At 36.3% G+C, this 27,488-nt stretch overlaps 1 protein-coding gene across 1 annotated transcript; it reads left to right on the top strand.

The window, feature by feature from the left end:
• The first annotated feature begins 5,186 nt into the window (after nucleotides 1-5,186).
• Nucleotides 5,187-25,779, top strand: GLIPR1L2 (GLIPR1 like 2). Its single transcript, XM_028533400.2, has 4 exons — nucleotides 5,187-5,446; nucleotides 11,272-11,517; nucleotides 13,863-13,966; nucleotides 24,340-25,779. Exons 1-4 carry the CDS (start codon nucleotides 5,213-5,215, stop codon nucleotides 24,452-24,454), a joined length of 699 nt encoding a protein of 232 aa, XP_028389201.2. The 5' UTR covers nucleotides 5,187-5,212; the 3' UTR covers nucleotides 24,455-25,779.
• Nucleotides 25,780-27,488: the final 1,709 nt, after the last annotated feature.

Raw genomic sequence — 27,488 nt, 5'->3', positions numbered from 1 at the left:
GGGGGGCGAGTCCCCTGAGTTACAGCGCCTGCGTGGGAGCTCAGAGAGGGTTGGCTCCAGGACATGGGACCACACCTGCCCAGACTCATGATGGCAGCCCAGTAAAGCTGGAAGGATACGAGTTCCGGCATGTGAAGCCGAGTATGGGAGGAGTCGGAAATGGGGCTGCAGAAGAAGATTGGCGCGGGGGATTTAAACCCAGACACGGCAGCCATTGGGGGAGAACCACGCGGCAGCCCTGAAGGAGAACCATGCTGCTTTAAGGAGGAGAGCCATGCGCAGCCCTGAGAAGGAGAACCATGTGCAGCCCTGAGAGAGAGAGAACCACGCAGCCTTGACAGAGTGGGGACTCCCATGGCCCTGGGAGAGAGGACCACGTGCCTTTGCCAGAGTGGGGACCCCCCCCCCCCCGCAGCTTTAGAAGGGGGAACCACCACCTGGTGCCATGAACTTCTATTTCCTTTCCTGAGATACGGTACTCTGGACTGGGCAAAGGGGGAAGGAAGGAAGGACTGTGTGTTTGTGGATGTTTTTAGGGACTTTAGGATTTTTTTGATAAAGACATTAGGTCACTACTTTAAGTTAGTATAGCATTAAATAAACATTTCCTTTCCTTTTCACGAATCTCTGGCATTGAGAAATGTCTTTCCTAGGGCGGCGGACATAATGGACCCAGGGCCTTCTTTCAATAATAGTATATCGTCCTGGGTCCCCCTTGTTGTGTTCTGTAACAGAATTTCCCTTCCCTAGCAAAAAGAGAAAAATTTGGACCAAGGAGATATCTACCTTCCCTATTTCTTGTGATCATAATGACAGACCCTTGACAGGTTAACAGGATATCTTGGGAGGCCTGGTGTCACTTGGAATCCTTTTATTCTGAAGAGATCTTATTCTTAGTAGTCACTGTAAGTAACCCTCCTATTTCATTCACATTGGCTTTATTAGACAAAGTGTTCTGGGTTTCACCTTTTCAAATAAAGGAAGGCAGTTAACTCAGGGTCTGGGCAGTGCAATTTTCTAGAGACCCTTTTGTCCTACTAGACTGTGGTTGAAATTCCCAGAAATTGCCTAATTGCTTGGAGATTAAGAGATCAGACTTGTCAGTCTTAGCTGGGCCTGACTTATCCCATTCTTAACACTTATGAAGGATGGTGAAGAGATGGTTTAATACAATTCCTGTAGCTCTGGCCAGGTGGCCCAGCTGGTTGGAGCACTGTCCCACACACCAAAAGGTTGCAGTTGATTCCCAGTCAGGGCACATATCTACATTGTGGGTTTGAACCTCAGTGTACAGGCACCTACAGGACACAGTCAGTGTTTCTGTCTCACATATATATTTTTCTTTCTCTCCTCTCTCTAGTACATATTCTTCCCTGTAATTTTTTATGCACCCCTATCAGTTAAAAAATATTGCTGAGTGACTTACAGCCTTGATTTGCCTAGGACTGAGGGGTTTCCCAGACCATAAGAAAACACAGTAAACCCAAGGCATTCCCTAAACAAACCAGGAAGTTGGTAACCCTAACTTTGAACCTAAAGTATCTATGTAGCATTAATCACATGTATTCTTTATATTTTTATAAGAGAGCAAAATATGCAAAAAGTAAACCTAAAAAGATGACAGGAGATGAATTTTAAAATAAGTGTGAAATAAACATTTATGCCAGGAAAATGATGATCAAATGATTGATATTGTTTGCTTGTACTTGCACCTGTACAACTACAATCTGCAATATCTTTTCAACTATTTTTGCAAGGCGTGATTATTTTGTGGTGCTTGGCTTCATTAAAACTAGGTAATATAATCTGCTTAAATCTGCCCAGACTGACACCCTGCAGCAAAGGAAACAAATAAATACCATAATCACCACTCCCTGTGGAACTCCCATTTCCCCTCAGCAAAGTGTGCTCCCCAGTCAAAAACACAAGGAACTCAGCTGGAGTTGTACACACTGGGTTTACTCCTTGCAGCTAGTGAGAGTGCTGGTTGTCATAAGAATAATTCAGGAAGTATGTATTGAGAATGCATAATATGTCTGGCAAAATGCTGTGTTAAAAATGTATTTTCATTCTTGTCAATATAAATGAAAGTGAGGTGTAATTTATTATGTTTATTAACATCATTAACTTAAAAATACCTAATAGTAAGTAATGTTTTCAATATGCCAAGCACGAAGTGCTTCACATATAATAATCCTCTCAATAATTCTGTGAGGTAAATGCTATTACTTTTTATTTCTTGAACTACTAGTAGACTTAAACACATTTTCATAAACTGAACTCAGATTTATAAATATATTTTTAGGAGATATTAAGATATTCTGGGAGAATAATACTGTCCTTTTAGAAAAGATGTCTAGGAATTGCTGCATACTTATTACCTTACTGAATAAATATTGAGCTCAAGAATATTAGAGTAATGATAATTTAGGGGTCAATATTTCATATAAATATTCCCAGATTTGATTTTTTATTTATATTTGATTTTATGGTTTTGACTTTGGGATAGAGACAAACTGTTGGGTAGCTCCTGAAACTACCTTTCACCACATTATTTTGGGTTTTTTTTGTCTCTGTTCAACTCCTTCATTTATTTTTCTAATGATGCTATACATTTTCTTAGTAATTTTAAATTTTTCTTAAGCATGCATGAATGGCACATTATATTTTAATACAGTAAGTTCATCTCTCCCTGTTGGTAGGATAGGTAATAAACTAAGGCAGGGAGGAGGAGAGAGACGTGTCTCACCCACTGACTCAGCAGTCCTGAGCCCGGTCCAGTAAGACTGCCACCGGTTCCAGACATCACAAGTGGGAGTTAACACAGGAGGAGGGGAGTCCTGGAGACTCTTTGCTGGGAAGGGAGCCTCTGTAGCAATTTCACTAATACAAAGAGTCTTTACTAGCTGAGAAAGAAAGGCTTTGTAGCTGTATATTATTCCCAAGGTTTAGAAGGTGAAGGATGGGGAACCTAAAAATTGAGTAAAGTATATAACCCCTGAACGCTCATACAGCTGAGCGCCCATTTATAGCCTCAGCTCAAGTGTATGGAACAACTTTATTTCCTCTGTATGCAGGGCATTCAGACCAGCTGGGTGCCTGCTTGCAGCTTTGTGCTCATACGTGTTTCATAAGGAAACTTGCTGTGTCATTTCCACTATATGAGTTTGTCTTTCCTTTGAATTCCTCTCTTGCTAGTGAGACAAAAATGGAGGTGGATGGGGAGTCCCTGACTCGGGTCCCCCATTAACATTTCCACTTTTTCTCAGTTTTTCCATCTGTAAAATGAACACAATAATATCTGTTTCTTAAGGGTTTTGTTTTTCAAATGAGTTGATATTTTCCAAGCATAACTGCCAATGAATTTTACACTAAATGTGGTTTAAATGGTAAATTTTATTATGTATATTTCCAATAAAATAAATAAAATAAAATAGCACCTGACCCATAGCAAGGATTTTTGAAATAAATTTAGCATTTACTACTTTGTATTATAATTGCTTGATGATTGGTCCAGAACACCTTTAACTGAAAGCCTCATGTGGATAGAAATATCCAGCTTGTCCAGCAGTTGTAGCTCTGACGCAAAGGGGGTCCTAAAGAAATACTTGTCTAGTGAGGTGTGTAGCATTGAAATGGCCTGCATGAGAGATGGTGACTTCATTGTCAGTGCAATGTTTTAAGCAGAGGATATAATGATCACCTATCAATGATGTGTCAGAGAATATGTCTACTACACGGGACTAGTAAAAGTGTCTAAAATTTCTTTGTAGTCTAAGATTGCATTATTCTGTTTATCTCATGCTTTACTAAAGCAATTTTCATAATCTAAGAACACTATCAACATAATAAAGGAATTGCATTTCAGCACTTGCCATCTTCACCCCTAAAGCAGGCTCTGATCATAGTAAAGCACTCTTAACCTTTTCTACTTTCCTGGAAAAACTATTACATGTTTTTTCCTTTATTTAGAATGCACTATTTCACCTACTTGTATCATTTGCTTTCTTGATGTCACATTTTCCAGAAAGGCTTTTTATTTTTCACATGGTATAATAGTTACCAATTTTCTAGTTCTCTAAACCTAAGCTACTTGGAGCAGGATGTCTCATCCTACAGTCTTTCTCAACCCTGTAATATATTGCCTAGTAATAAATATTTACTAAATGACTAAATACTTGAATGAAACCATCTTTTGAGGTATATTGGTTTCAATTGTGTACACCATAGATAATTTTTAAAGGCACATTTCTTTTCAGACATTTTGGCCAAGCGGTTAACAATGCTTTCTTTGTGGTAAAATTCTGCCCTTGTGTCAATGATTTTGAATATCTCCTTAATTCTAGCAAACACAATGTATTACATACAAATGGTACCCACCTCCTAAACAAGTATGTGCTTTTATTTTGTGCCTAGAATTTATACTCTTCAAAGGAAGTTTTTGAAAGAAAAATGTTTGGAGGTAAAAAGCACAGGCTAAAACTGCTAGAGCACTAGTCAGTTTTGTCTGAAAAGAGAAATGAAAACAAAAAATAAGTTCTTACCTAATGTGCACTGGACAAATTGTCAGAGAAGATTACTATTGATATTCCAGGCTGTCTATAAAGTGCTGATGAGAGAAAATATGTAAATATTTCAAGCTTATGAGAATATGACAATCCCTAGTTCAACCCCTAATGTCGAGCTTTTCAATCTTCCATTTATTTTGTGATCTCCCACAAAGAATCATTAAAACACTAAACAAAAGATATTTTTCAGTCCATGATGAAAATAAAGGATGCATCCTCCATTAAATTCCCAACTCAACAGGTAAGAATGAAAAAATAATTATATTCAACAAAATCACGGAAGAATGATCATCTATCCTTGCATAGTTAGAAGGTTCCTCAGACATGTTAATTATTCAGCAATTGACATTTACTGTAAAGAGGGCTTAAATGATGACGCATCAGTTGGTATCAGAAATCAACCTGGATAATAACCAACTACATTAATTAGTTTAGTGAAGAGCCTACAGTCATTTGACTCACCCTCCCTTAAGTTCAACCGGCCAGCAGCTAGGACCACCTTTTCCTAGGATACAGGCCACTCTTACCCTCACCCTTTCCCCTCCTGCCCCGGCGGGGCGGGACGGGGCGGGGCCAGACCTGTAGGTTAGCCCGTCACCGGGAGGGCGGGCACGTGTGCACTGGCTGTCTGCGGCCGGTGGACCATGGAGGCTCCAAGTTCGTTTGCACTGGACTGGTACGTCCGTTCGCTGCCTAAGAAGCGAGCGAGCGATTTGAAGCTGTGGCTCTGTGAGCTCTGCCTGCTACTGCTGGCTTCTGGCCTGAGCGCGACTTTCTTGCCGCACGAAGAGGACGTGAGGTTCATCAATGAGTACGTGAACCTCCACAATGAGCTCCGAGGCAACGCCATGCCCCGAGGGGCGAACTTGCGCTTCATGGTGAGGCCCTGAGGCGGTTTGCCCCAACCTCTCAGACAGCAGGTGTTGCGTGAGACGCACCCCCTCGGCCTCACAAAGTGCGGGCCTCTACACTGAGGCTTAAGGATCGCGGGCAACTGCACTTTTAGTTTGGGTTTAAAAATATGTATGTGTAAAGTTTATCCACCCGAGAAATAAAAACCACTGTCTCTCTAACTCGTTTATTCCCAAGATTTTGCACAGGGCTGGCCCTAGGGTGAATAGAGGCACTCACCAGAGGTGCAAAATTTAAGGAGGCTTCAATTCGAGAAATTGATAGTTGAATTTTATCATATATATAAAATATGTAGTTGGATTATATATATAGTTGAGTTATATATATGTATAATCAACACAAAAATGTCATTGGTGAAGACAATATGAACTTAAACAGGACTATTGGGCTTGAATTGGAAATGCAAATGAGGCACTCTCAAAATGGTACAAGTGAAAAGATCTTGTTTTATTTAAAACTTTATTTTTTTTCATCATGGCTGTTTTTACATTGATTTTGCTTTTAAAAATATTACTTACCTTGATTATTGAGTTTTTGGTATCCACCCTAAATTTTGCCCCCGAGGGAGTGTTTTGGGCACATCACCCTTGTCCAACCCTGATTTTCCGTTCCCTGAAATGCTTCTTGCTTCTTTCCCATCCTCCCTACCCCTGCTCCCATTTCTATTTAGCGCCTCATCAACTATTTCCGTATTGCTACCGAGTCTTCATGATTGTCACTAAAAATGACTGCAAAATGTACTGAAATAACTATTATCAGGCAATCAGGAGCTTCCAATTAACATTATAAATTATATTGCAAGGACTCTCTCTGTAGACCTGAGTCAGTTCTTCCTTCTGGATTGGTTTCTTAGGTCAAAGTCCAAAAATGGCATAAATAAAGAATGTATTATTTTTAATTTATATGACATGTAGTGATTGCTAGTCTAAAGGATTGTACCAAAATAAGCAAATACCAACAGTATATAAATGTTTTGTTTTTACCATATCCACAGTGGCATGAATTTTTCAATCATTTGATAACCTAATAAATTATAAAATGGTACTTCATGTTAATGTCAACTTTAAAATGCTGTTTTGATTGATCATATTTTGGTTCTATCTTGTTCATTTTCTTTGTCTTTTGTATTGTCAGTGTTTCCTCTTCTGTTTATATATTTTCTTATAGAAATATACTAGGATTTACCACTGTTGCTGAAGATAGTTATTTCCAAGCCAATTTTTATGTTTTGAATTTAATCAGAGTATTTGGGGGTATTTGAGAGTTTAAGCTATGTACAACCCCCTTTATGAGTAATTCTGTTTTTCCTAAGTTTGAAGGTTAGCCTTCCTTCTGATAGTTAATAAACACATAATAGCTTATAGTACATTTTATAAGTTATGTATCTCTAATCTCTAAATATTATATTTCAAACATAAAGAAAATTAGAGAGTAATATACAGAAAGTATATAGAGAGTAAAAGTATAGAGAGCAAGTACACTTGTGCACTTGCAATATATATCTTAATAAATGATTATTTTAATAGGAACATTGTATTGGAAACAGTTTAAAGCCCCAGCCTAAATTTTTACCCTTCTCCTCTTTCTAAAAGTTGGTCTGTATATTTCCACTGATTTTGCTAGGATGTAAATATTAACTGTAAATAGCATAATTTGTTGTAACACTATGGTCTCTTTGAACTTTTCCTTGAGAGCTTTGAAAATCATACATTTATTTTCATTTTTTATTGGTCACTCTTAACATTTTACTATGCATATCAGTTTACAAAATCCAGAGTTAATCAACATCTATAACCTCCTTCCAAATATAAAAAGATCTTGCAACACAAATTCTGTCCCCTGCCTATGTCCATGCTGTTGTTTTCTTCTAGTATTTTTTCTACCTTCTTATTAAACTTAAAAAAATTAGTTTTTATTATTGTTGTAAAGTGCATAACATAAAGTTTACCCTTTTAACCACCTTTCAGTGTAGCATCCTGTGGCATAAGCACATTCACATCGTTGTGCCACCATCACCACCACTCATCTGCTAAACATTTTCATCTTCCCCAGCTGCAACTCTGTCCTGTTAAACACTAACTCCCCGTTTCCTCCTTCCTCTGGTTTCCAGCTACCACCATTCTGCCTCCTATCTCTATGAATTTGACTACTTGAAGTACTTCATGTAGGAATCATGTAGTGTTTCTTCTTGTGACTGGCTTATTTCACTTAGCAATAGTGTGTTCAAGGTTCACCTATGTTGTAGCATGTATCAGAATTTCCATTTTTAAGGTTGCAAGTCAAAACTGCAGTGAGATGTCACCTCACAGGTATTAGAATGGCCATCATCAAAAAGACAAGCGATAGCAAGTCTTGATGAGGATATGGAGAAAAAGGAACTATTTCTATGGAGAAAAAGTGCACTATTGGGAGCAATGTAGACTGGTGTAGCTGCTATGGAAAATATGTCATGTATTGGTTTGATATTATTTCAAATCCACTTGTATATGACAAAAATGAAGTTATTCTAAGAGTAAAGTTGTTTTGACTTAAGAATGAGGTAAGATGTGTCAGGATGTCATCACTTCATTTGTGGTTTTTGCTAAGCACTTAGGAGTTAAGCTGATGAAGCGCACTGCTGGAACTTACCAGTACAAAACATCTGAAGGAACAACTATGAATGGGACATTTAGTCTACACATAATAGAGTTTCAGCCTGAGCAAGTCCCCTCTTTGCTGAAATAAGTAACTCTTTGAAGACCTTTGGGACATTAACTGTGACTGCAGTAAAGGCTACTCTTTTACTAGCAGTGGCCAAAGCTGCGCAGTGGCCCTGTGAAGATCAGCGTGCCCATCAACACCAGTACCATTGTACCCTAGCAGCACGCTCTACTAACAAATGACTTTTTCATTTTTGCACTGGCAGCTGGACACCAGCTCTAGGTTGCTTAGCTGTGTCTCCTGAGTATCAACTTGTAAAAAGTGCACCTCAACTAAATTTGGACTTTATTCCCATCATCTCCCTTTGCCTGGAACAATAGTGTAATTAAGCTATCATTGCTTTAAAGTATGTTATTTTTTACTGGTTTATTAAGAGACATCATATATGCTATTGGCTTATGGAATTATTGTAATTCCCACAGTGAACTTTTGTTAAATATTGGCAAAACATACTCAGTTGAGCATAGTATTTCTACCCAAAACAAAACATAACAGTTCCTCAAAAATTAAAAAACAGAACTGTCATATGATCCAGCAACTGAACTTGTGGGTACATATCCAAGGGAAATTAAAAACAGGATATCAAAGAGATTACTGCAATCCCAAGTTCATTGAACTATTATTTACAATAGCCAAGATGGAGAAACAACCTAAGTATCCATCCCTGTTCTTTATCCATGAATGGATAAAGAGGATGTGGTATATATACACAATGAATATTATTCAGGCAGGAAAGAAATCCTGCCATTTACAATAACTTGAATATACCTTGAGGTCATTATGTTAAGTTAAATAAGCCAGACAAAGACAAAAGCTATATAGTATCACTCATATTTAGAATCTAAAAAAAAATTTTTTAAAGCCTGACTCTTAGAAACAGTAGAAAAGAAAGTTTCCAGGAGCTGGGAGTGGGGAAAATAGGAAGAGGTTGGTAAGAAGGTATTGACTATAGTTGAAAACACTCTGTTATATAGTTGAAAAAAATCAACCTGTTTTCAATTGTAATTTTATTTCAGGGTGAGCAAAGAAATTTGTAAATATCATAACTTATTTTACACAGCATCATGGAAAGCAATGAAGTAAAATACATACATACTTGGAGTTGAGAGTTAGACTTCCTGGGTTTAAATTCAGACTCCACAATTTATTGGCTATAAGTGACTACAAGTGAACTGCTTGTTTGATTTTAGTTACTTCCTTTGTGAAACAAAAAATAATAATAATGCATATGTCATAGGGCTATTCTGGACATTAGGTGAAATCATGCATAAAAACAGAATAGTGACTGGTGCATAGTGAGCATGTGATGTATAAATAATATGCAAAGTAAGGTGGTAAAAGGATGGTTCATAGAACATTGTTTGCCAATGAGAAATAATCTAAAAGGTCATTAAGAGCAGAATGATAACATTTATTATATGCTATCAATACTATGGAATACTATGTAGAGATTGCAAAAGTTAAGTAGAGCTAATTGTGCTAATATGGAACAATCTCTGTAACTGAAAACTATAAGTTTCCAGTCAATGGTGCAAGGAAAAAATTTAAAAATAGCCATTTTTTAAAACAAAAATTACCTTTGGGGAAGGAAGTAGTAGGAGAGAGTATTCTAAAGGCCTGGTCTGTATATTTTCTATACTATACTTTCTATATTGTGTATGATGAGGGACCCCCCAAACCGGACTTAATCTTCTGGAGTGCATGCCCCTTGTCATACTGGCTCTCCCCTTAGGTAAGTGTTCTAGGAACCCATCTATATCAGTGTACTAGCAAGCATTGTTTTGAGAGGCTGCGTTGGACTTCACTGAATTTTTTTTTTTAAGACTTTCAATGCCTTTGCCCATTTCATGATGGGTGGTTTACAAGTGCACCTGCCTACACTGTACTGACCAAAAACAGCATGACCCCCATGCCCCACCCTTCCTATTCACCCGACCTTGCCTTAAGGAACTTTTTTTTTGTTTCCCCCTGAAAGAAGTCCACAAAGGGAAATGTTTTGCCTTACTTTGAAGAGGTAGGAAAAAAAACCCAGCAGAAGTACTAAAAGGTATCAAAATCAAGTAGTTAAAAAACTGGAGCAGTGGATAAAACACCTTGATAAGCGTATTGCATCAAATGTAAAGTACTTAAAAAGTGACCGAAGTTTAAAAATGTAAGAATAAATACACAGTTTTTTATAAATAGATTCCAGGGATTTTTTTTTGGATCCCCCTCATATATGTATAATCTATGAAATTAACTGAGAAAACCCTAAGGAAATCTTAGTATTAGTTTTAGGTATACTGTAACACATATACTTAGCATTCTGGTTTTACTACTATTTAGTTGATTTTTCTATGTGCATTCTTTTTGTTCTTGTCCTTAACAATGAACTTAATGAGGCTCTAAATAATGACAAAAGTACACATTAGTGGATATTTCCAGAGAGTGGCCAGGGAGTAGCAATCTAATGAAATTTTCTCACGTTTCTGAGAACATAATAAAACTTTATGTTCCTCTTTCACAACATTTATAAACTACCAGCTATTATGTGTGTGTGCATATACATATATGTGTATGTGTGTGTGTGTGTGTGTATGCACAGATATAAAATATCCCAGGTTATTACCTTACAGTAAGCACCTAGAGAACTAAATTTATACTTCAGGTTTTATTCCTCACAACACAATATTTTGCATAGAATCAGTGCTCAATAAATAGTTCTTAGATGAATATTTTATTATATTACTATGAATAAAAGGCACGAGATTAAAAATATATATTCTGAAGAGACTACATGACTATTATACAGTATTGTAGAGTTCTGAACAGACTACATGTAAGTATCACAGTCATTTGCATCATCTAACACACTGACTTTTTAATGACAAATATATGCATAATCCTTTGTTTCAGGAAATAGTTGTGTCATTTATGATTATCTTTAAGAAATTGCCTCACAGAAATTCCGCAAATAAGACCCATATGCACAAAGTTAGGATTGTTTTCCTTAAATCTTACTATAAGAACTCAAGAAAAATAACATAGAGCAAACAAGCCAAAAACACCCATTGTTACTATTTTGTTTTCTTTGCTTTTGCATTTTTTTCAGACGTGGGATGTAGCTTTGTCACGGACTGCGAGAGCCTGGGGGAAAAAGTGTGTATCTACACACAACATTTATTTAGAAGAACTACAAATGGTCCATCCTACATTTAATGGTATTGGTGAAAATATGTGGATCGGCCCTGAAAATCAATTTACTGCAAGCCTTGCTATCAGAAGTTGGTATGCAGAGAGAAAAATGTATAACTTTGAAAATGGCAGTTGTTCTGGTAACTGTTCTAATTATCTACAGGTATCTAATTTTTATATTATTAATTCAATGAACTCCTTAATTGCTTTACTATTAAGTTTTTATTGATCATTTCAGTTTTACAAATAAATTGAAATGGTAAAATTATTACGTCTAATAGAATCAAATTCTTATCAGTCCTAGGTCTTCAAAAGGTCTATAATTTCATCTATTATGTGAATTATACAATTGAAACATTCTTTTATTTTTTTTTATTGTTGTTCAAGTACAGTTGTCTCCATTTCCCCCCACCTGGCCATCCCCACCTCCCTCCCCTGATCCCACCCCACCTTGGTTTTGTCCCTGTGTCCTTTATAGCTGTTCCTGAAAACCCTTCCCCCTTTTCCCCTCATTATCCCCTGCAATTAAAATTCTTTTGAATATAGGAAATCTAATCTTCATAACCAAAGATGAAAGGTGTTTTTTTAAACATAATAAACACTGGAAAAGGAAGAAACTGGAAAATAAAATTTATTTTAAAATGATTGGCTATAAATATACTGTAAGTTAAAGACTTGATATTTTTTGCGCAGATCAGTACATATACTACAATATAACTAATGGTTTCAAACATTTAAATGCAAGTTAATAGTATTATTTCCCTACTTCATATCTAACAATCTACCCTTATACTCGACTCTCCACCCTTACACTTTATTCTCCAAAAATATTGAACCACTTGTTATTTCCCATACATACACTTGTTACTTCACCCATCACATTGTTTAATAATCATCTACATGTGATTCTACACTGAAAGCAGGGATCTTGTCATATATTTATTCTCAATACAACAACCTGACATTATTTAGGTCTTCAATAAATATTTGTATCAGGGTGAACTTCCCATTTAATTTAAAATATTATTATTTTTCTTTCAGTAGACTCTAATATCATGTTTAATGTACAACTTTATGACAGGTTTTCCTAGGCTCCACCAAGGAATAAATGCTAGTCAGCCACAAAATTGGGCAGTATAAAGCTTTTTATTGGGGTTTGGCCTCCCAGCAAGATTCTGTGGCCCAGAGAAAGGTGGGCCAGAGAAGCCTCGCTGCGCAGGGAAAGGTGGGGGGGTACCCACCTTTGGGTCAGCTCTCCGTGGGAGCTGGGGATTGGTTCCTTGTGAACAAAGCAGCAACATATCATTGGTGGTTCCTGGTTTGACGTCAGCCATCTCTTCTGGGTTATAGTTCGGCCGCCATCTTGATTGTAGTCCAGCCACTATGATTGGTTGTAGTTAGACTCCCTTTTGTCCTACCCCACCCATCCTGACACTTTACATCTTTGAAATTTTTCATGTTGAACTCATATCTCTTTCATCAAATTAATCATGTTGCAAAAATATTTGATCTGTTTACTGTTATTCTAGAAAGTTATAGTGGTTTTCCATTGCCTTACTCATATCAAAACTAGTCTCCTTAATGTCACTTCATACTCTCTGCAAACTAACAGTCTGCTCCCTAACCTTCTACTGTATGTTTTGTACTCCTTAATCCTAGGATCTTAGACATTTTTGTTGCCTGCATCTGACCTAATTCTAATTTAACTGTTGCAGACATTCTATTCTCTGTTCTTTTCCTGCATCACTCTATTTAAGAATCACATTTTCAAAACCAATAAGGCTTGGAATAAAAATAAAAATAAAACAGAAATGGTTCCCCTCTCTCCCACAGAGATGAGCACAACAAAATGTACTTTTTTGTCACTTGAGACTATTAGAAATATTAAAGTCATACAGATAATTTCTGGAATATCTTTAATTATCCTCATACCATTACTTCAGTTTAAGGCCTGTTTTTCCTTTTATAAGAACAAGCCTCTTTATTCATTTTTTAAATGAAAGGTTCAGACCCTATTTTATAATGGAATTTCTTCAACAAAAGTGCTAATAGTATTCAATTACTCTCTACTCTTGTATCACTTTTCCTTCCCTTCTATAATCTTAGTATCTCTCTTTTTCTCCCCTTTGTTTATAACTTTTATTCTTAGAAAACTTTTCTCTTTCCATCTTCCTCTAGCACTCTCAGATCCACCGAGAACATGCAAACTGATTCAGCAGGTGGGCCTTTCTTCGGCTCTATTATTCTGGATCAGCATTTCTCAAACTCTTTATCCTAAGGACACTTACTGTTAGAATCTTTTAAAGTGTTTCTCTAAATACAGTGTTATAAATGTTTCCCTAAAACCATGATAATTCTCTATCTGCTCCCAGATGGAGAATAGTTCATATTTCTTCAATCGTGTAGTTAATTAAAGGTTCTATGTGAATTGAATATAGTATTGTTTATAATATGGCAAAGTAAATGTTTAGAATTAAATTTCATGTTTTCTTGAAAATTTTATTTTAGCTTGTTTGGGACAAGTCTTACAAAGTTGGTTGTGCTGTTACTCCATGTTCAAAAATTGGACGTATTAGATATGCAGCAATTTTCATATGCAACTATGCACCAGGGTAAGTTACTTTCAATTTTAAAAAGAATATGAAAACAAATAAATTGTCAATTTTTATATTGTTTTCCTAACTTTCAGTATATTCTCACAGATGTCTTTGTGTCCTATAAGAAAATTAAATATAGGATGTTAAAGATGTTATACTGAGATATTTTTAATTTTATAATGAGCCAATAAGTTATAATTTGGGCATATTAATATTATATATTGACTAGCCAATTATTACTTCTTAAATGAATCTTAACTTTAGTATTATTTCACAATACTTACCTAATTAGCACTGAATCTAAATTACTTTCCAAAATAGTTTACTCCAATATTATAAAAAAAGTAAAAAGAAGATAAAGTTAGATGTGTTAAAATGTATGCTGTATAAGTTATTTCAGGAGTATATCTAATTTGTAATAAGAAGGACAATTTTAATTGACCATTTTTTGGAGATTGCATTATTAATGGGAACTGATATCATGCATATAAGGAACTGTAACATCTCAGAGATGGAAGAGTACTTTTAAAGTCTTCCAATCAAACTATCCATATGAAATTTGAGTTTCAGAAAGGTTGTACCAATTTACTGTTCCCTGACATGTGCAGAGTATCAGTTAAGCTTCCCCACTTCTCAAAAGGATGAGTGGAAAGTGGTCATTTATTTTTGCTTTTACCTCAGTTACTTCAATTATGAGTGGGACAATATCTTTTCATATGATTAATGACCATTTTCTTTTCAGGAAATAAACTCTTCATATCTTCTGCACATTATTCTCCTGGGTTGTTTCTCTTTTTGATTTGTATGAATTCTTTGTAAATTCAGGTGACTGACTCTGCCACATATCCCAGAAATACATTTTACCAGTATATTATTTTTTCTTTTTCTATGTCTATGATATTTCTTTAGCCATAAGTTAGTTTTAAGGTTTTATAGAATCAAATATATACATATTCTCTGGATTTTTATGTTCTACTTGGTAAGGCCCCACACTGTTTTCCAACAGCTCTCCATTCTGGCTGGGCCCAAACTGCAACTTTGTCTTCTCAGCACTATGCAGTTTCTGAGATCTCTGTGCAGATCTTCAGCCTCCAAGTAACTCCAAGATCCTTCCAGAATTTTCCTTGACACGTGCAACTTAGGAACTGACCATGGACCCACAGAAATTTTTTATATAGGCTTTTGGGAGCTCTTTTTTGTAGCTCCTCCTCTTTGGGATCCTTGTTCTAAATACCAGATACCTTAACATCAATGAACACAAATATCTCCTTTTTCCAGAAAATACACATTCTTTGCTTGGATTTTGTTTCTGTAGCTGTGTTTGGAGAATGCTCTCAGAGAGAAAAACCAAATAAATATAAGGTTCTTATTGAGTTATTTTTTATTTGCAAAGATCATAACCCTATATTGGTTGTTTTCTAATGCCTGAAAACAAATATTTTATATACAGGGGAGGGTGGACAAAAGTAGGTTAAATTATAAGCCATTATTAGCTAAAAGATAAATCATAAATATGGATATGAAATAATAACAATAAGAAGAAGACAACAGTAATACAAGTAAATAATACAACAGTTAATAAAGAAAGAACACTAGAAAAAATCTTTCACACGCTCACAACTGTAAACCTACTTTTGCTCACTCCCTGTATACTTTGTCCAGTCTTTATGATTATTTTTTAATTTTTTAAATTTTATTTATTTTTTATGTTGAGAATGTTTATTAAGGCTCTGGACAGTGAAACAAGGAAGGACCTAGGATAGAAGAAGCAATAGGAGAGCCTGGGAGGGCTTACTTCAGCTCATTGAGAAGTCAGAGGAATGAGGCCTTGGAGACCTGTTCAGTGGGTTAGCCCAGGACAAGCTGACATTGCCCATTGCTCCCTGCTTGCCAGTTTCCTAGAGCCCCTTAGAGTTTAGGAGATGCCTGTAGGGGAAGGAGAGGGGCAAGGGTGTGCTTCCAGAAAAGATGGTTATTTTAAGCAAAAGACTAATTCTTTCTTTTAAAGATTTTAATTTATTTATTTTTAGAGAGGGGAAGGGAGGGAGAAAGAGAGGGAGAGAAACATCGATGTGTGGTTGCCTCTTGCACACCCCCCACCGGGGACCTGGCCCACAACCCAGGCAAGTACCCTGACCAGGAATCAAACAGGCAACCTTTTGATTCACAGGCTGGTACTCAATTCACTGAGCCACACCAGCCAGGGCGAGAGACTAATTCTTATACCAACTTTCATAACACCTAGAAGTAAAGTATATCAAATATTTAAAAGTTAAAAAAAATAAAGAATTGCTAGAAGAAAATGTGAGATAATACTGAGTTGACCAAAAGGTTCGTTCAGTGTTTAAGTAAAAATAAAAGACATTTTTCACTAATAACTTTATTATATAACATATTCACCATTTTGTTCCACCAAGTTCTGCCATCTTTGAGGCAACTTCGTAATTCCATCTTTCCAAAACATTTTATCTTTTTGAGCAAAGAACTGTTCCAGGTGCCTTTTGCAGTCTTCCAAAGAATTGAAATTTTTTCCATTAAGAGAACTTTGTAAAGACTGAGGTAAATGGAAATCCAAAGGTACAATGTCTGGTGAATGGGGTGGATGAATCAGAACTTCCCAGCCAAGCTGTAACAGTATTTGCCTAGTCATCAGAGAAACATGGTGTATTGCATTATCCTGATGGAAGATTATGTTGATTAATTCTGGACACTTTTTGTCTCGAGTGCTGCTTTCACTCGAGTGGTCTAATTTGGAGCAGTACCCATTAGAATTAATTATTTGGTTTTCCAGAAGGACTACCTTCCAATCCCACCTTATACACATCACCTTTTTTTTTTTTAATGAAAACTGGCCGTTGGTGTGGTTGATGATGGTTCATTTTGTTTGCCCCATGATCTCTTTCATTCCACATTATTGTAAAGCATCCACTTTTCATCACCCATCACAATTTGTTTTAAAAATAAAATGTTTCCCTTATATTTAAGTAGAGAATTGCATTCAGAAATGTGGTCAAAAAGGTTTTTTTTTTTCACTTAATTTATATGGAACCCAAACACCAAAGCAATTGACATAACTAAGCTGGTGCTAATGATTTCAATGCTTCATTTGGATATCTTGAGTATGGTGGCTATCTCCCTCATGGAATAACGTGGGATGTTTTCAATTAATGTATCAATTTGATCGCTATCAACTTCAACTGATCTACCTGATCATGAAGCATCCTCCAGCAAGAAATCTCCAGCATGAAATGTTGCAAGCCACTTTTGACACTTTTGATCAGTCGCAGCGCCTTCTTCATACACTGCACAAATCTTTTTTTGCTTTTCAGCTGCATTTTGCCCCTCTTAAAATAATAAAGCATACTATTCTGAAAATGCTGTTTATTTTCTTCCATCTTCCAATATTAAAATGGCTACTCAAAAATCTGCCGATTTTGATAAATGTTTTTTTAATGCATGCTGATATGACAGCTGTCACAATACAATCTAACCAATTCTTTTCAAATGAAGTTAGAGACAGCTAAGCACTACTAGAGCCATTTTATGAAAACCTAAACAGACTTTTTGGTCAGCCCAATAATATTTTTGGAAGGCTTGTAAAAGCATGACACAAATCTCAAACCACGAAAAAGTACGGATTTTTTCTCTATAATAAAAACTCTATTTGGCCAAAAAAACACACACACACAGTATGTATAAAGTCAAAAGTTAAACATCAAAGTGGGAAAATACTGGTGAATGACATAACATGAAAGACCTAATTTTCTTACTTATATAAAATATTCTGACAATTAGCCCTGGCTGGTGTAGCTCAGTGGATTGAGCGCGGGCTGGGAACCAAAGTATCCCAGGTTCGATTCCCAGCCAGGGTACATTCCTGGGTTGCAGGCCATAACCCCCAGCAGCCGCACATTGATGTTTCTCTCTCTCTCTCTCTTTCTCTCCCTTCCTTCCCTCTCTAAAAATAAATAAATAAAATATTTAAAAAATATATTCTGACAATTGAAAGAAAAAGTCCAACAACTTAAGAGAAAAATAGTAAATGTGTAGGAACAATCAATTCCCAAAAAATGAAGTCCAAATATTCTGAAACATAAAAAAAGATACCTAAGCTCATGTAAAATAGGAGATGAAACTTAAAATATACTGAATTCAAAGCAATAAATAGCAAAATATTTGAAAATATGTTAGCAAGGGAGTTAAAAAAATAGTGTCTTTCATATGCTGATGTAAAAATAATTTTGTAATAAAAATGTTGTGACCATGATGAATAGATATTTAGTAATACCTATCCAAATAAAGGTAGATATGATCTCTGACCCAGTAATTCCATGACTACCAAATTATATTATAGGTACTAACTCACGTGGGAATTATATGTCTACCTGGATAATCATGGTTGTAATAAAAATAATAGCCTGAATGCATATCAAAAGGAGAAAATTACTTAAATAATCCTTCGCACATCTACTAAAAACACTGAAAATCTTAAAAAGAATCTGGAAACTTCCAGTCATATCATTAAGTAAAATAATTAATACCACAGGAAGTGTAATGTGCTCCTATTTGAATCATAAAGATACACACACAGAGAGACTGATATACTCTTCTATATACACAGATGAATCTTGTAGAATAAAACATTGGGGAGGGTAGCTGAAAGACTGGTATAGAAACATTACTTTCTCCTTGATGCCTTTGAATTTTCTATCATGAATTTGTATCACATATTAAATGTTTAATTAAAATTTACTAAAATTTTTATTGAACTGAACTAAAATATAATGCATAGAAAGCAATAAGGAAGAGGCTGTATCATATGGGATCCTAAGGTCCAGCAACAGCTGTAATCTGAGAAAACATGTAACTGCAAATATTCTCAATATTAAGTAGGATTAAAGATAAAGGACTACTGCATATCTTTATAGAAACAGCAACATATAACAACCTCTCCCCCTAAAAATACTTAAAAGATGAAACGTCTCAAAATAATGACATAAAAAAAAACAAAAAAAGAATGAGAAAGGGTAAATAAATCTACAAATCTTTTGAAAGATCAATAAAATACATTAAACCCTCAAGAGCCCAATTAAAGGAAGGAAAAAAATTTCACGATTAAGAATTTCTCTACATTTTCTCTTCTTATAATTCTCTCCTGCCTTATTCCAGATAGAATTTGTTCTTTCAGTTCTTCCCCATCTCTTACATGTTGTTTTCTTGTTTAATTTAATTCACGGATGTGACATTGGTTCACAAAACCATAGAGTTTTCAAGTGTACAACTCAATAAAACATCATCTGCACACCTTACTAAGTGGAATTGTCATTTTTTCTTCCTCATTTTCTTCATTGTCTTGGGAGCATCTCATACAGTTTACCAGCTTGTGCATCTTGCCTTATGTTCTTTACTTGGCTTCCAAGTATTCTTGTCAGAATTGTTTTGGATTTCCTCTTCTTTTTTTTAAACTTAAAGTCGGTTTATTAAATTCCATGATGAAAGCTATCAAAAGAATATTCTCCTGAATTATTTTTTTCTTAGAAAAAAAGAGGAAAACCAACATCCTCTCAGCAGAGCCACAGATACTGTGGCAGTCAAGTCCCCCTGCAGACTGGGATAGTCTGTTAGTTGGTGAAGTCACTTACTGGGTCACCAGGATCATCTGCATCATCCTCCAGCTCCAAGTCATTCATTTCCTGGAACAAAAACTCATTTACCTCCACATTGTTTCCAGCATTCTCCAAGAACTGGCTATCAGGTGTGTCAAGATGATGATCTATAATATTTCAAATAGCTGTTTCCCACTTAGTTAATTTTTTCCCACTTGTTCTTCTTTCATCCCTTTCTTTTTAATTGCCAAGAGTTCTGCATCAAACTTGGCTTTCCGACTTAAGAAAATTCTCAATAGTAACAGGAGTGCCATGAAAAAATTGTTTTTCAGCTTCTTCTGCTTCTTTTTGTTTCTTTTCCTTATCTTCTAGTTTCTATTTGACCTACTATTTCATTTAATTTTTCTTGCACAGCTGCCATTAAAGATCATCACCACACCAAGGTTTTCTTCTGCCTGTAACACTGTTAATTTTAAAACACTTGAGAGGTTATTATCTTCTAGATTTTCCTGGGGGAATATTTCATAGAGGGGGTTTTATCTGGGTATTTTTCACTATATGTGAAGCTGAGGGTTGTGTGGACAGTTTTATCAATCTCTCCAGCCTCTGCTGTCACAGTAATGGTGAAGCTGGGAGGATTTTCTGATAATACTGTAGAGAAGCCAGGGTAGATGGACTCCAGTGCCTCCAGCTCCTAGTGATATGAGCTAGCTTATAGTAAGGGAAGAGAAACATGTTGGCAGCTTGACCATCTCTAAAAGCACCAGATGGGAAGTGGTGCATGTCACTGCTACTCCCATTACATTAGATGGGAAACTGGTCATATGCCACATCTAAGATACAAGGAAAGTTGGGAAATACAGTGTGGGAAATACAGCTTGCCATTTATATGCCGAGTTAACATATTTTTATTTCAGTATTTCAAGAGATATTTAAACTTACAACTAGCCGTTTCTATCACAAATATAGAAGTACTAAGAATTTTTGTAAAAAACTTTTTTCCTGGAAGAACACATAGAAGCTGTTAAAGAAGTTATCTTTGGGAGACAGATGAAAAGTGTAAGATGGAGACATTCTTCCTTTCTTTTTAAAAAAATTTTATTTATTTTAGACAGAGGGGGAGCAGGGCGGAGGGCGGGGAGAAAGAGAGGGAAAGAAACGTCAGTGTATGGTTGCCTCTTGCAGGCCCCCTACTGGGCACCTGACCTGGCCTGCAACCCAAGCATGTGCCCTGGCTGGGAATCAAATGAGCGACACTTTGGTTCACAGGGGCCATCCCTGTGAACTCAATCCACTGAGCACACTAACCAGAGCAATCCACTGAGCCACACTAACCAGAACCACACTAACCAGAGCATTTTTTCCTGTTTAAGGTTGCTTTTTCTGCTTCCTCCATCTACCATATACTTACAAATATTATACATGTATTACCTTTATTTATTTATTTACTTACTTTTATAGCAACAAAGGATATCTGGAATGATATTGGAGATGTATTTAACACATTTTAGAAGGTATAAATAACAGGATTTGTACATCATTGTATGAAATAATGAGAGACAAGAAATAGTCAAAGAAAATTCTCAGATTTATAACTCAGTCATAAATAGTGTTACCGTTAACTGCAATGAGGAACACTAAACCTTTTGGGAGGGAAAATGATGAGTTGCATTTGGGACATAAAGAATTTGAGTTGGTTGTGAAATACTCACTTTGAGATGTTTAGTCAGCAGGTGGTTACATGGATCAGAAGCTCTTGAGTGAGGCATGGCATAGAACAAATATTTGGAGTGCCAGTGACAATTGAAATCATGGGAGTAGATGGATTGTCTGCGAGAGCGCACAGAGTGCAAAGGGAGGAGGGCCTGTAGACTATCATGCCAACAGTCAAGGGCAGTTAGAGGAAAATAAATGGCAGGGGCCACCTAAGAGTGGCCAGACAGATAGAAGAAAAAAACGAGAAGAGTATATCATAGTAGGCATGGGGAAAATGTTTTCAGAAGGAAGGTTTGTCTAACATTGCAAGTTCTAAGAGGTCATGCAAAGTAAAGATTTAAAAATATCAGATTTAAAGAGCAGTTCATTGATAAACATAGGAAGAGCCACTGGTGTGGGGTAGAGGAAAGTGATCCAGGTTGGAATGAATCAAGGACTGTTTGTTGTTGCTTTTATTTTGTTTTGTTTTTAAAATGGGAATGATATGAGTATATTTAGATATTGGCATGAAGTATCTAATATAGAATAAAAGCAATTCTTTATCAGTAATAAAGGTATAAAGAGATTAACCTAAGAAAGAAGGAGAAGTTCTTCAGTTTTATCAGAAAAAAAGGAAAGATGGAGTGGGAATATTCATCATATTAGTGACAAAAATTTTCTCAAGTTCCAATCTAAGGGCCATTATGTTTCTCTGTAAAGTAAGACAGATAATGTTCTGAGAATAAAGGGGAAGATGGTGATGCTGGAGTTTTGAAGATTGGAAAGATTTGAAATAGTTATGGAAAACGGAGAGAAATTTGACTGACGAACTGTAGAAAGATTCTTTATCTAGTTTAATGATTTTTCTCCAGCAGCACCCAGTGCCCTGAAGCAGACATGGAATATTCAGACAGTGAAATGACCTCATGTTTTCCAACCCTGGGGTTCGATTAGGTGGGTGTAAAGGAAAAAATAGTGCAAGAGGGTTTCAGGTTTTTAGCCGAATATGCAAATATTAGAATATGTCAAGACCTAATCCAGACAGAGAAGAGATAACAGGATGGATTGGGAGAAAATAGACTTGCAGTACCAGTGAAATTAATGGACAAGTAAGTAAGTGAGCAACCAGGAAGGATAGGAGGCTGCAGTCAGTGAGAGTAATGTTTGGTTTTTGTGAGTTCAGAGGTGGAGCAATTTAGGGGATAACAAGGTCCGGAGTATAGCTACAAATACAACAATTACAGAGTATTTAGAAGTGTTGTGATGGTGAAGACATCCAGTAAGAGAGAGACCAGGTTATTGGACCAATCACCTGTAAGCAATTGTAATCATCTAGGTTCCAAATTCTAAGACAAGGGGAAAACTTTGACTGAAAGGGAAATTGTGAGCCAAGCACCAAAATGAGTAAGAAAGCATGATCAGAAAGAAGATAGTGTCTCCGGGAGGATTAGAGGATGGTACAGCAAAATATCAGCCTTGAAGGAGCTTTGTCAATGTTTGACTGTGGTCCCTAGCCATTTAGTTCTGAGATGTTGAAGAGGAGGAGATGTGACCAAGTCAGTTTTACCCAAAGTGACACAAAGTCACATAGCTTTGCACTCAAAGGGATAATTTGAGTAGAAAATGAAAGGATCCATGCTTTCCTTGACCTTGAATAAATCTAGGAAGTGATCATAAAGTTTTGGCAAAGACAAATATATTAGATGTATCAGAAAGAGAACCAGATAGGCTCTCTAAAATATAATCTTCCTTGCTGCTTATTGCATTGTATTTTTCTCTAGCTTACTGGAATAGATTCTTTGAATCTGCTTGGGAAACCTATAGGTGTCCAGATGTAGACAAGAAGCCAGCATTGTGGTATTTCTCAATGATATACAGAAGTAGTGAAAGTGGTTATTGTTTGCATGGTGTAACTATTCTGTAACGATGACATAGAAAGATCAACATCTGTTGACCTTCTCTTGCCATCGTCCTATGGACTACATACAAACTGTGTGAGTCTGTACATGGAAACTTTGAGAAAAATCTGCTTACAAATTATAATTGTTAGATTGTCAATCCATGGAACTGAATTGCCTTCTTCATGAACAAGGTAGTGACAGAAATGAGTATAGTGTAAGCAAGTTTCTCCTTCTGGAACAGAAGACTTCTATTATAAAATTTGAATAATGGTTTTCTAATGGACTTTGGGTTGGACATGGGTATATTATCCATTAGGCAAGCCAGGCAACGTGTCCTTATCTAGGGCCTAGACACATGTCCTGTAGGTGGCAATATGCTGAAGGTACAACCAGATATGAGTTTAAGAAAAGTTCCGGAGACCTACAGGCCTAATGTTTGTTTTTATAGCTTCCAGTGCACACTGAGTAAATAAGCAGTCCTCTTTAAATGACCAGTATTAATGACCCTCTCCTCACTCAAAAATATTTTTTCCTAACTACTTCTTCTTTCCTATCCTAGGTCTTTTATACAAGCTTCCCAAATCATATCTATTTTTGGGCCTCTTTTCCTTACTTAGCTTTGGGCAATTGACATAGTAATTTCTCACTTCTCCCCTCTGCTCTAAAGAATGGATAAAACAACTTTGTAAAATTCCATTTATATTTATTTGCTTGTTGATATATTTATGTATTTTTCATGTAGACCTCGAAGTAAGCCATGCAACTAGGTCTTTGGGACAATAAACATTTCAAGATATTGCATACTCTTCAGAAAATTAATATATCATTTCTTTAGAACTTTTTATACATTTGTGCCAACCAGAAAGTAGTTAATTACAAAACATTCTGTAACATCCATTTTTAAAGGAAAACTTTGCTGCAAACTAAGATGAAAGATGCTTTAAAACCCAATCATATTTAAGTTATACTATTTTGTTTTAAGGATATGAAAATTAGTTTAAGAGACTTTTCAGTGGGAAAAAAGAGAAGTGGGAAGGGAAGATTGCATCTCCAATTTAAGTACTTCCTTGAGTCCTTATTCTTAATTAAATCACCTTTATAACCTAACAAAAAATGATAACCATATTATGTAAATAACATACAATTTGAGGCTTTTTCTAACTAAATGTTTTCTGCTTTTTTGTAGAGGAACTCTGACAAGAAGGCCTTATAAAGCGGGACTAGTTTGCACGCAGTGTAGCTCAGAGGACAGATGCACAGATTTTCTATGCAGTAAGACAAAGGAAATGGCTTTAACATGAAAACAACCCATAGTGCATAGGATGATGAGAAAAGTGAAATGTTGAACACTAATTTTTGTTTCTTTGACCAGAATAGTATCATATTATAAAAGAGGGTTGAAACAGTACCATCTTTAGAGCTTTCTAAATCGCAAAGCCTTTTCTGCCCTCTCCTACCTCTCTCCCTGCCCCTGAGGTCATGCCAGAGTGTCTGAAAGAAGAAGTGAAACTAGTAGCTATACCCTGAAAAGGCTTTACAATCAAGCCCTGAAATAGCAGCTTGTTTGAAAATGCCACTCTAAAAGATAAGATATTGCAAGATATTTGTAAAGTAGCAAATGTTCAATAGTTTTCTCCCTAAATATTCAAAAGATAAAAGTAGAAAAAATGTTTGATTTAATTATTTTTAGTTTTTCCAAACATAAGAGCATAGAATCCAAAAGTATAATTACCTGGAATATAGGATACTTGGAGGAATGTAAGGGGCATATTATGCTTTGTGTTAAAGAAACCATTGGACAATTTTTTCATAATGCCACTTCTGCGGTGACTCCACTCTAACATTTCTGCCCTTGGTTTATTTGAATCAAAGTGCAAAGTATTGCTCTTCCTCTTCCCCTTTTCTTTCTCTTCCTGAAACATTCAGTCCTAAGGCCATAAGGTAGGTCAGAATGAGGTAAGCATCCACACAGAGGGCAGCCAGATGTGATAGGTTAGAGCCTAAGTAGGATGACAGGGCATCTATACACAGTGCAGTGGGCATAGGGAGACAGCCTGAGCCAGATGAGGATGGTGTCTGCATTGGAATATGGTTTTGTATGAGAAGTTAGAGCCCTCATGGAGTGAATTAGTGACCCTGCATCACATCAGGCTTGTTGTATCAGAGACATAACATGATGAAGGAATGTTCATGCAGAGATGGTCAGTAGGTGGATCTGAGCCCAAGCAAGGTGAGGACAGCAGCCACCTGGGGTGGGAGGGAGAAGCTTGGCATGGAGTATCAGAATCCAAACAGGTAAGGAAAGCATCTAGCGGGATGGTCTGGCACTGGCTGTTGGAGCCCAAGCAGAATAAAGAGAGGATTCACAGAAAGGTGGCCTGGCAAGAGGTATTAAAACCTAAGCAGTTAAAAGGGCATCTGTGTTCAGGAGCAACTTTGCATGAGATGTCAGAGCCCAAACTGAGGAAGGCTTTAACATGGAGTAGATGGCCTGGTATCAGAGGGGTCAGAGCCCGAGTGGGGTAAGGAATGAGTCCGTACATTGGAGAAGTTCAAAGCTGGGTTTCAGAGCCTGAGCTGGAAAGAAGGGGGTCCAAGTGAAGGATCAGATTATAGGTTGCCAGATTAAATACAGGATGCCCAGTTAACCTTGAATTTCAGATAAATGAAAAATACTTTTATTATAAATATATTCCTAAAAATTATTTGTTGCTTTCTGGAATTCAAATTTAGCTAGGCATCTGTATTTCCATTTGCTAAATCTGGCAACTCTTCCAGGCTGGTGTGGAGTGTCAAAGCCCAAGCAGGATGGGAGGGGGCATCCAGGTAGGCGGGAGAGAACAGGAAGTGGTGGAAGACTGGAAGCATACCATGAGATTGAGGAAGTAAACAGATTAAGGATAGTGGGAGCCAGCTTTCTCACTGTCTGATAATGGAGTACAAATATGTAAAGGAAGAAAATTAGCATGAATATCATGATGGATTGGAATTAGAGGTATTAGAACTTAAGGATTTCAATAAATGTAAGTAAACTAAGTGTACATTTTACTTGCTTTGAGATGGCCTTAAAGCAGTAGCCCCCTCAAACCTCAAATCAGTGAGCACAACTAGCACACAGATCTTGGTTTCCAAATTTCAGTGTGTGCTCAAAAGAAGTAGAGCTTATTGGAGGGAGGTTGGATTCCAGGGGTAGGTCAGGAGAAATATAAGATAAACCCAGAATATCTTTTTATGCCTGAAAGCAAGAAAGTGCTCAGAGAGTTATATATGGGGACATATAACAAAAGAGACACAGACGGAGACAGAAGCCATCTTAAAAGGGTTCTCACTTGTCAAATCTGGGACAATTTGAGCATGAAAATAATAATAGTAATTAATTATAACCATTAAATAAAACAGGAGAAACTATGATTTGTACTGATATAAATGAATAAGTTAAAGTTTGGTGAGGAACAGTGTATTTACATAGTTCCAAAGTAACTGCCCATAAAAACATTTAATTCCTGAAGGGATAAGAGCAACTTCACAATGGAGAAGCCTGCAGAAACCGTCCAAATAAAGTGACCAGAGTGAACATCATCAGTAAGAGAGCATTTCCAAACTGCACGCCACCTGAGAGGATGCAATGAGAAGAGCACAGCATCACTTCTGTGCTGTTCTGCCCAAGACCCATAACCTAATCTAATCATAAGGGAGCATCTAACACATCTAAATTACTCATTTGTTTTAAAAATTGAGGATTTGTCTACAGAATAACTATCTTACTTTCTTCAAAAATTTTAAGATTATGAATGTCAAATAAAGGATGAAGAATGGTCCCAGACCAAAGAAACTAAAGAGACATCAAAACTAAATGTAATGTGTAATTCTGAACATGATGCTTTTGCTATCAAGGACACAATTAGCAAATTGGAAAAAATTGAACAAGATCTAAACATTAGATGGTAGTAACATAACAATGTTAATTCCTGACTTTGATGGCTCTATTATGGTTATATAGAAGAATATCCTTAGGAAATACTTAGTACTCTGAGATGATGAGGTATCAGATTGGCAACTTGCATTAAAATATTTCAAAATATAAGTTAGTTGTACTGAATTAAAAACTTTTTTTTACTGATTGAAACATTTGAGACTTAGGGAGTCTTTTACATTTTTAAAAATTTCTTTAAAATTGTGAAATCTAAGGAAATCAAATCAGTGTGAAGTTTTTTGTTATAGCCCAGAGGAGAGATTAAGCTCATACTGGAATATTTGTAAGAATTTACAGATAATGAGACAAATTTGATTAATATTCATGGAGCAAAATGAGCAATTCTTAAAGTCTAATTTGAT

The sequence above is a fragment of the Phyllostomus discolor genome, chromosome 2, assembly GCF_004126475.2.
Source record: "Phyllostomus discolor isolate MPI-MPIP mPhyDis1 chromosome 2, mPhyDis1.pri.v3, whole genome shotgun sequence".
Lineage (NCBI taxonomy): Eukaryota > Metazoa > Chordata > Mammalia > Chiroptera > Phyllostomidae > Phyllostomus > Phyllostomus discolor.
This window is presented reverse-complemented; position numbering and strand designations above follow the sequence as displayed.

Bases quoted from the DNA above. Each gene is read 5' to 3' on its own strand.
- GLIPR1L2 (XM_028533400.2), top strand. From the start codon at position 5,213: ATGGAGGCTCCAAGTTCGTTTGCACTGGACTGGTACGTCCGTTCGCTG. The intron at 5,447-11,271 runs GTGAGGCCCTGA...CATTTTTTTCAG, and splicing joins GGGCGAACTTGCGCTTCATG to ACGTGGGATGTAGCTTTGTC. The intron at 11,518-13,862 runs GTATCTAATTTT...ATTTTATTTTAG, and splicing joins ACTGTTCTAATTATCTACAG to CTTGTTTGGGACAAGTCTTA.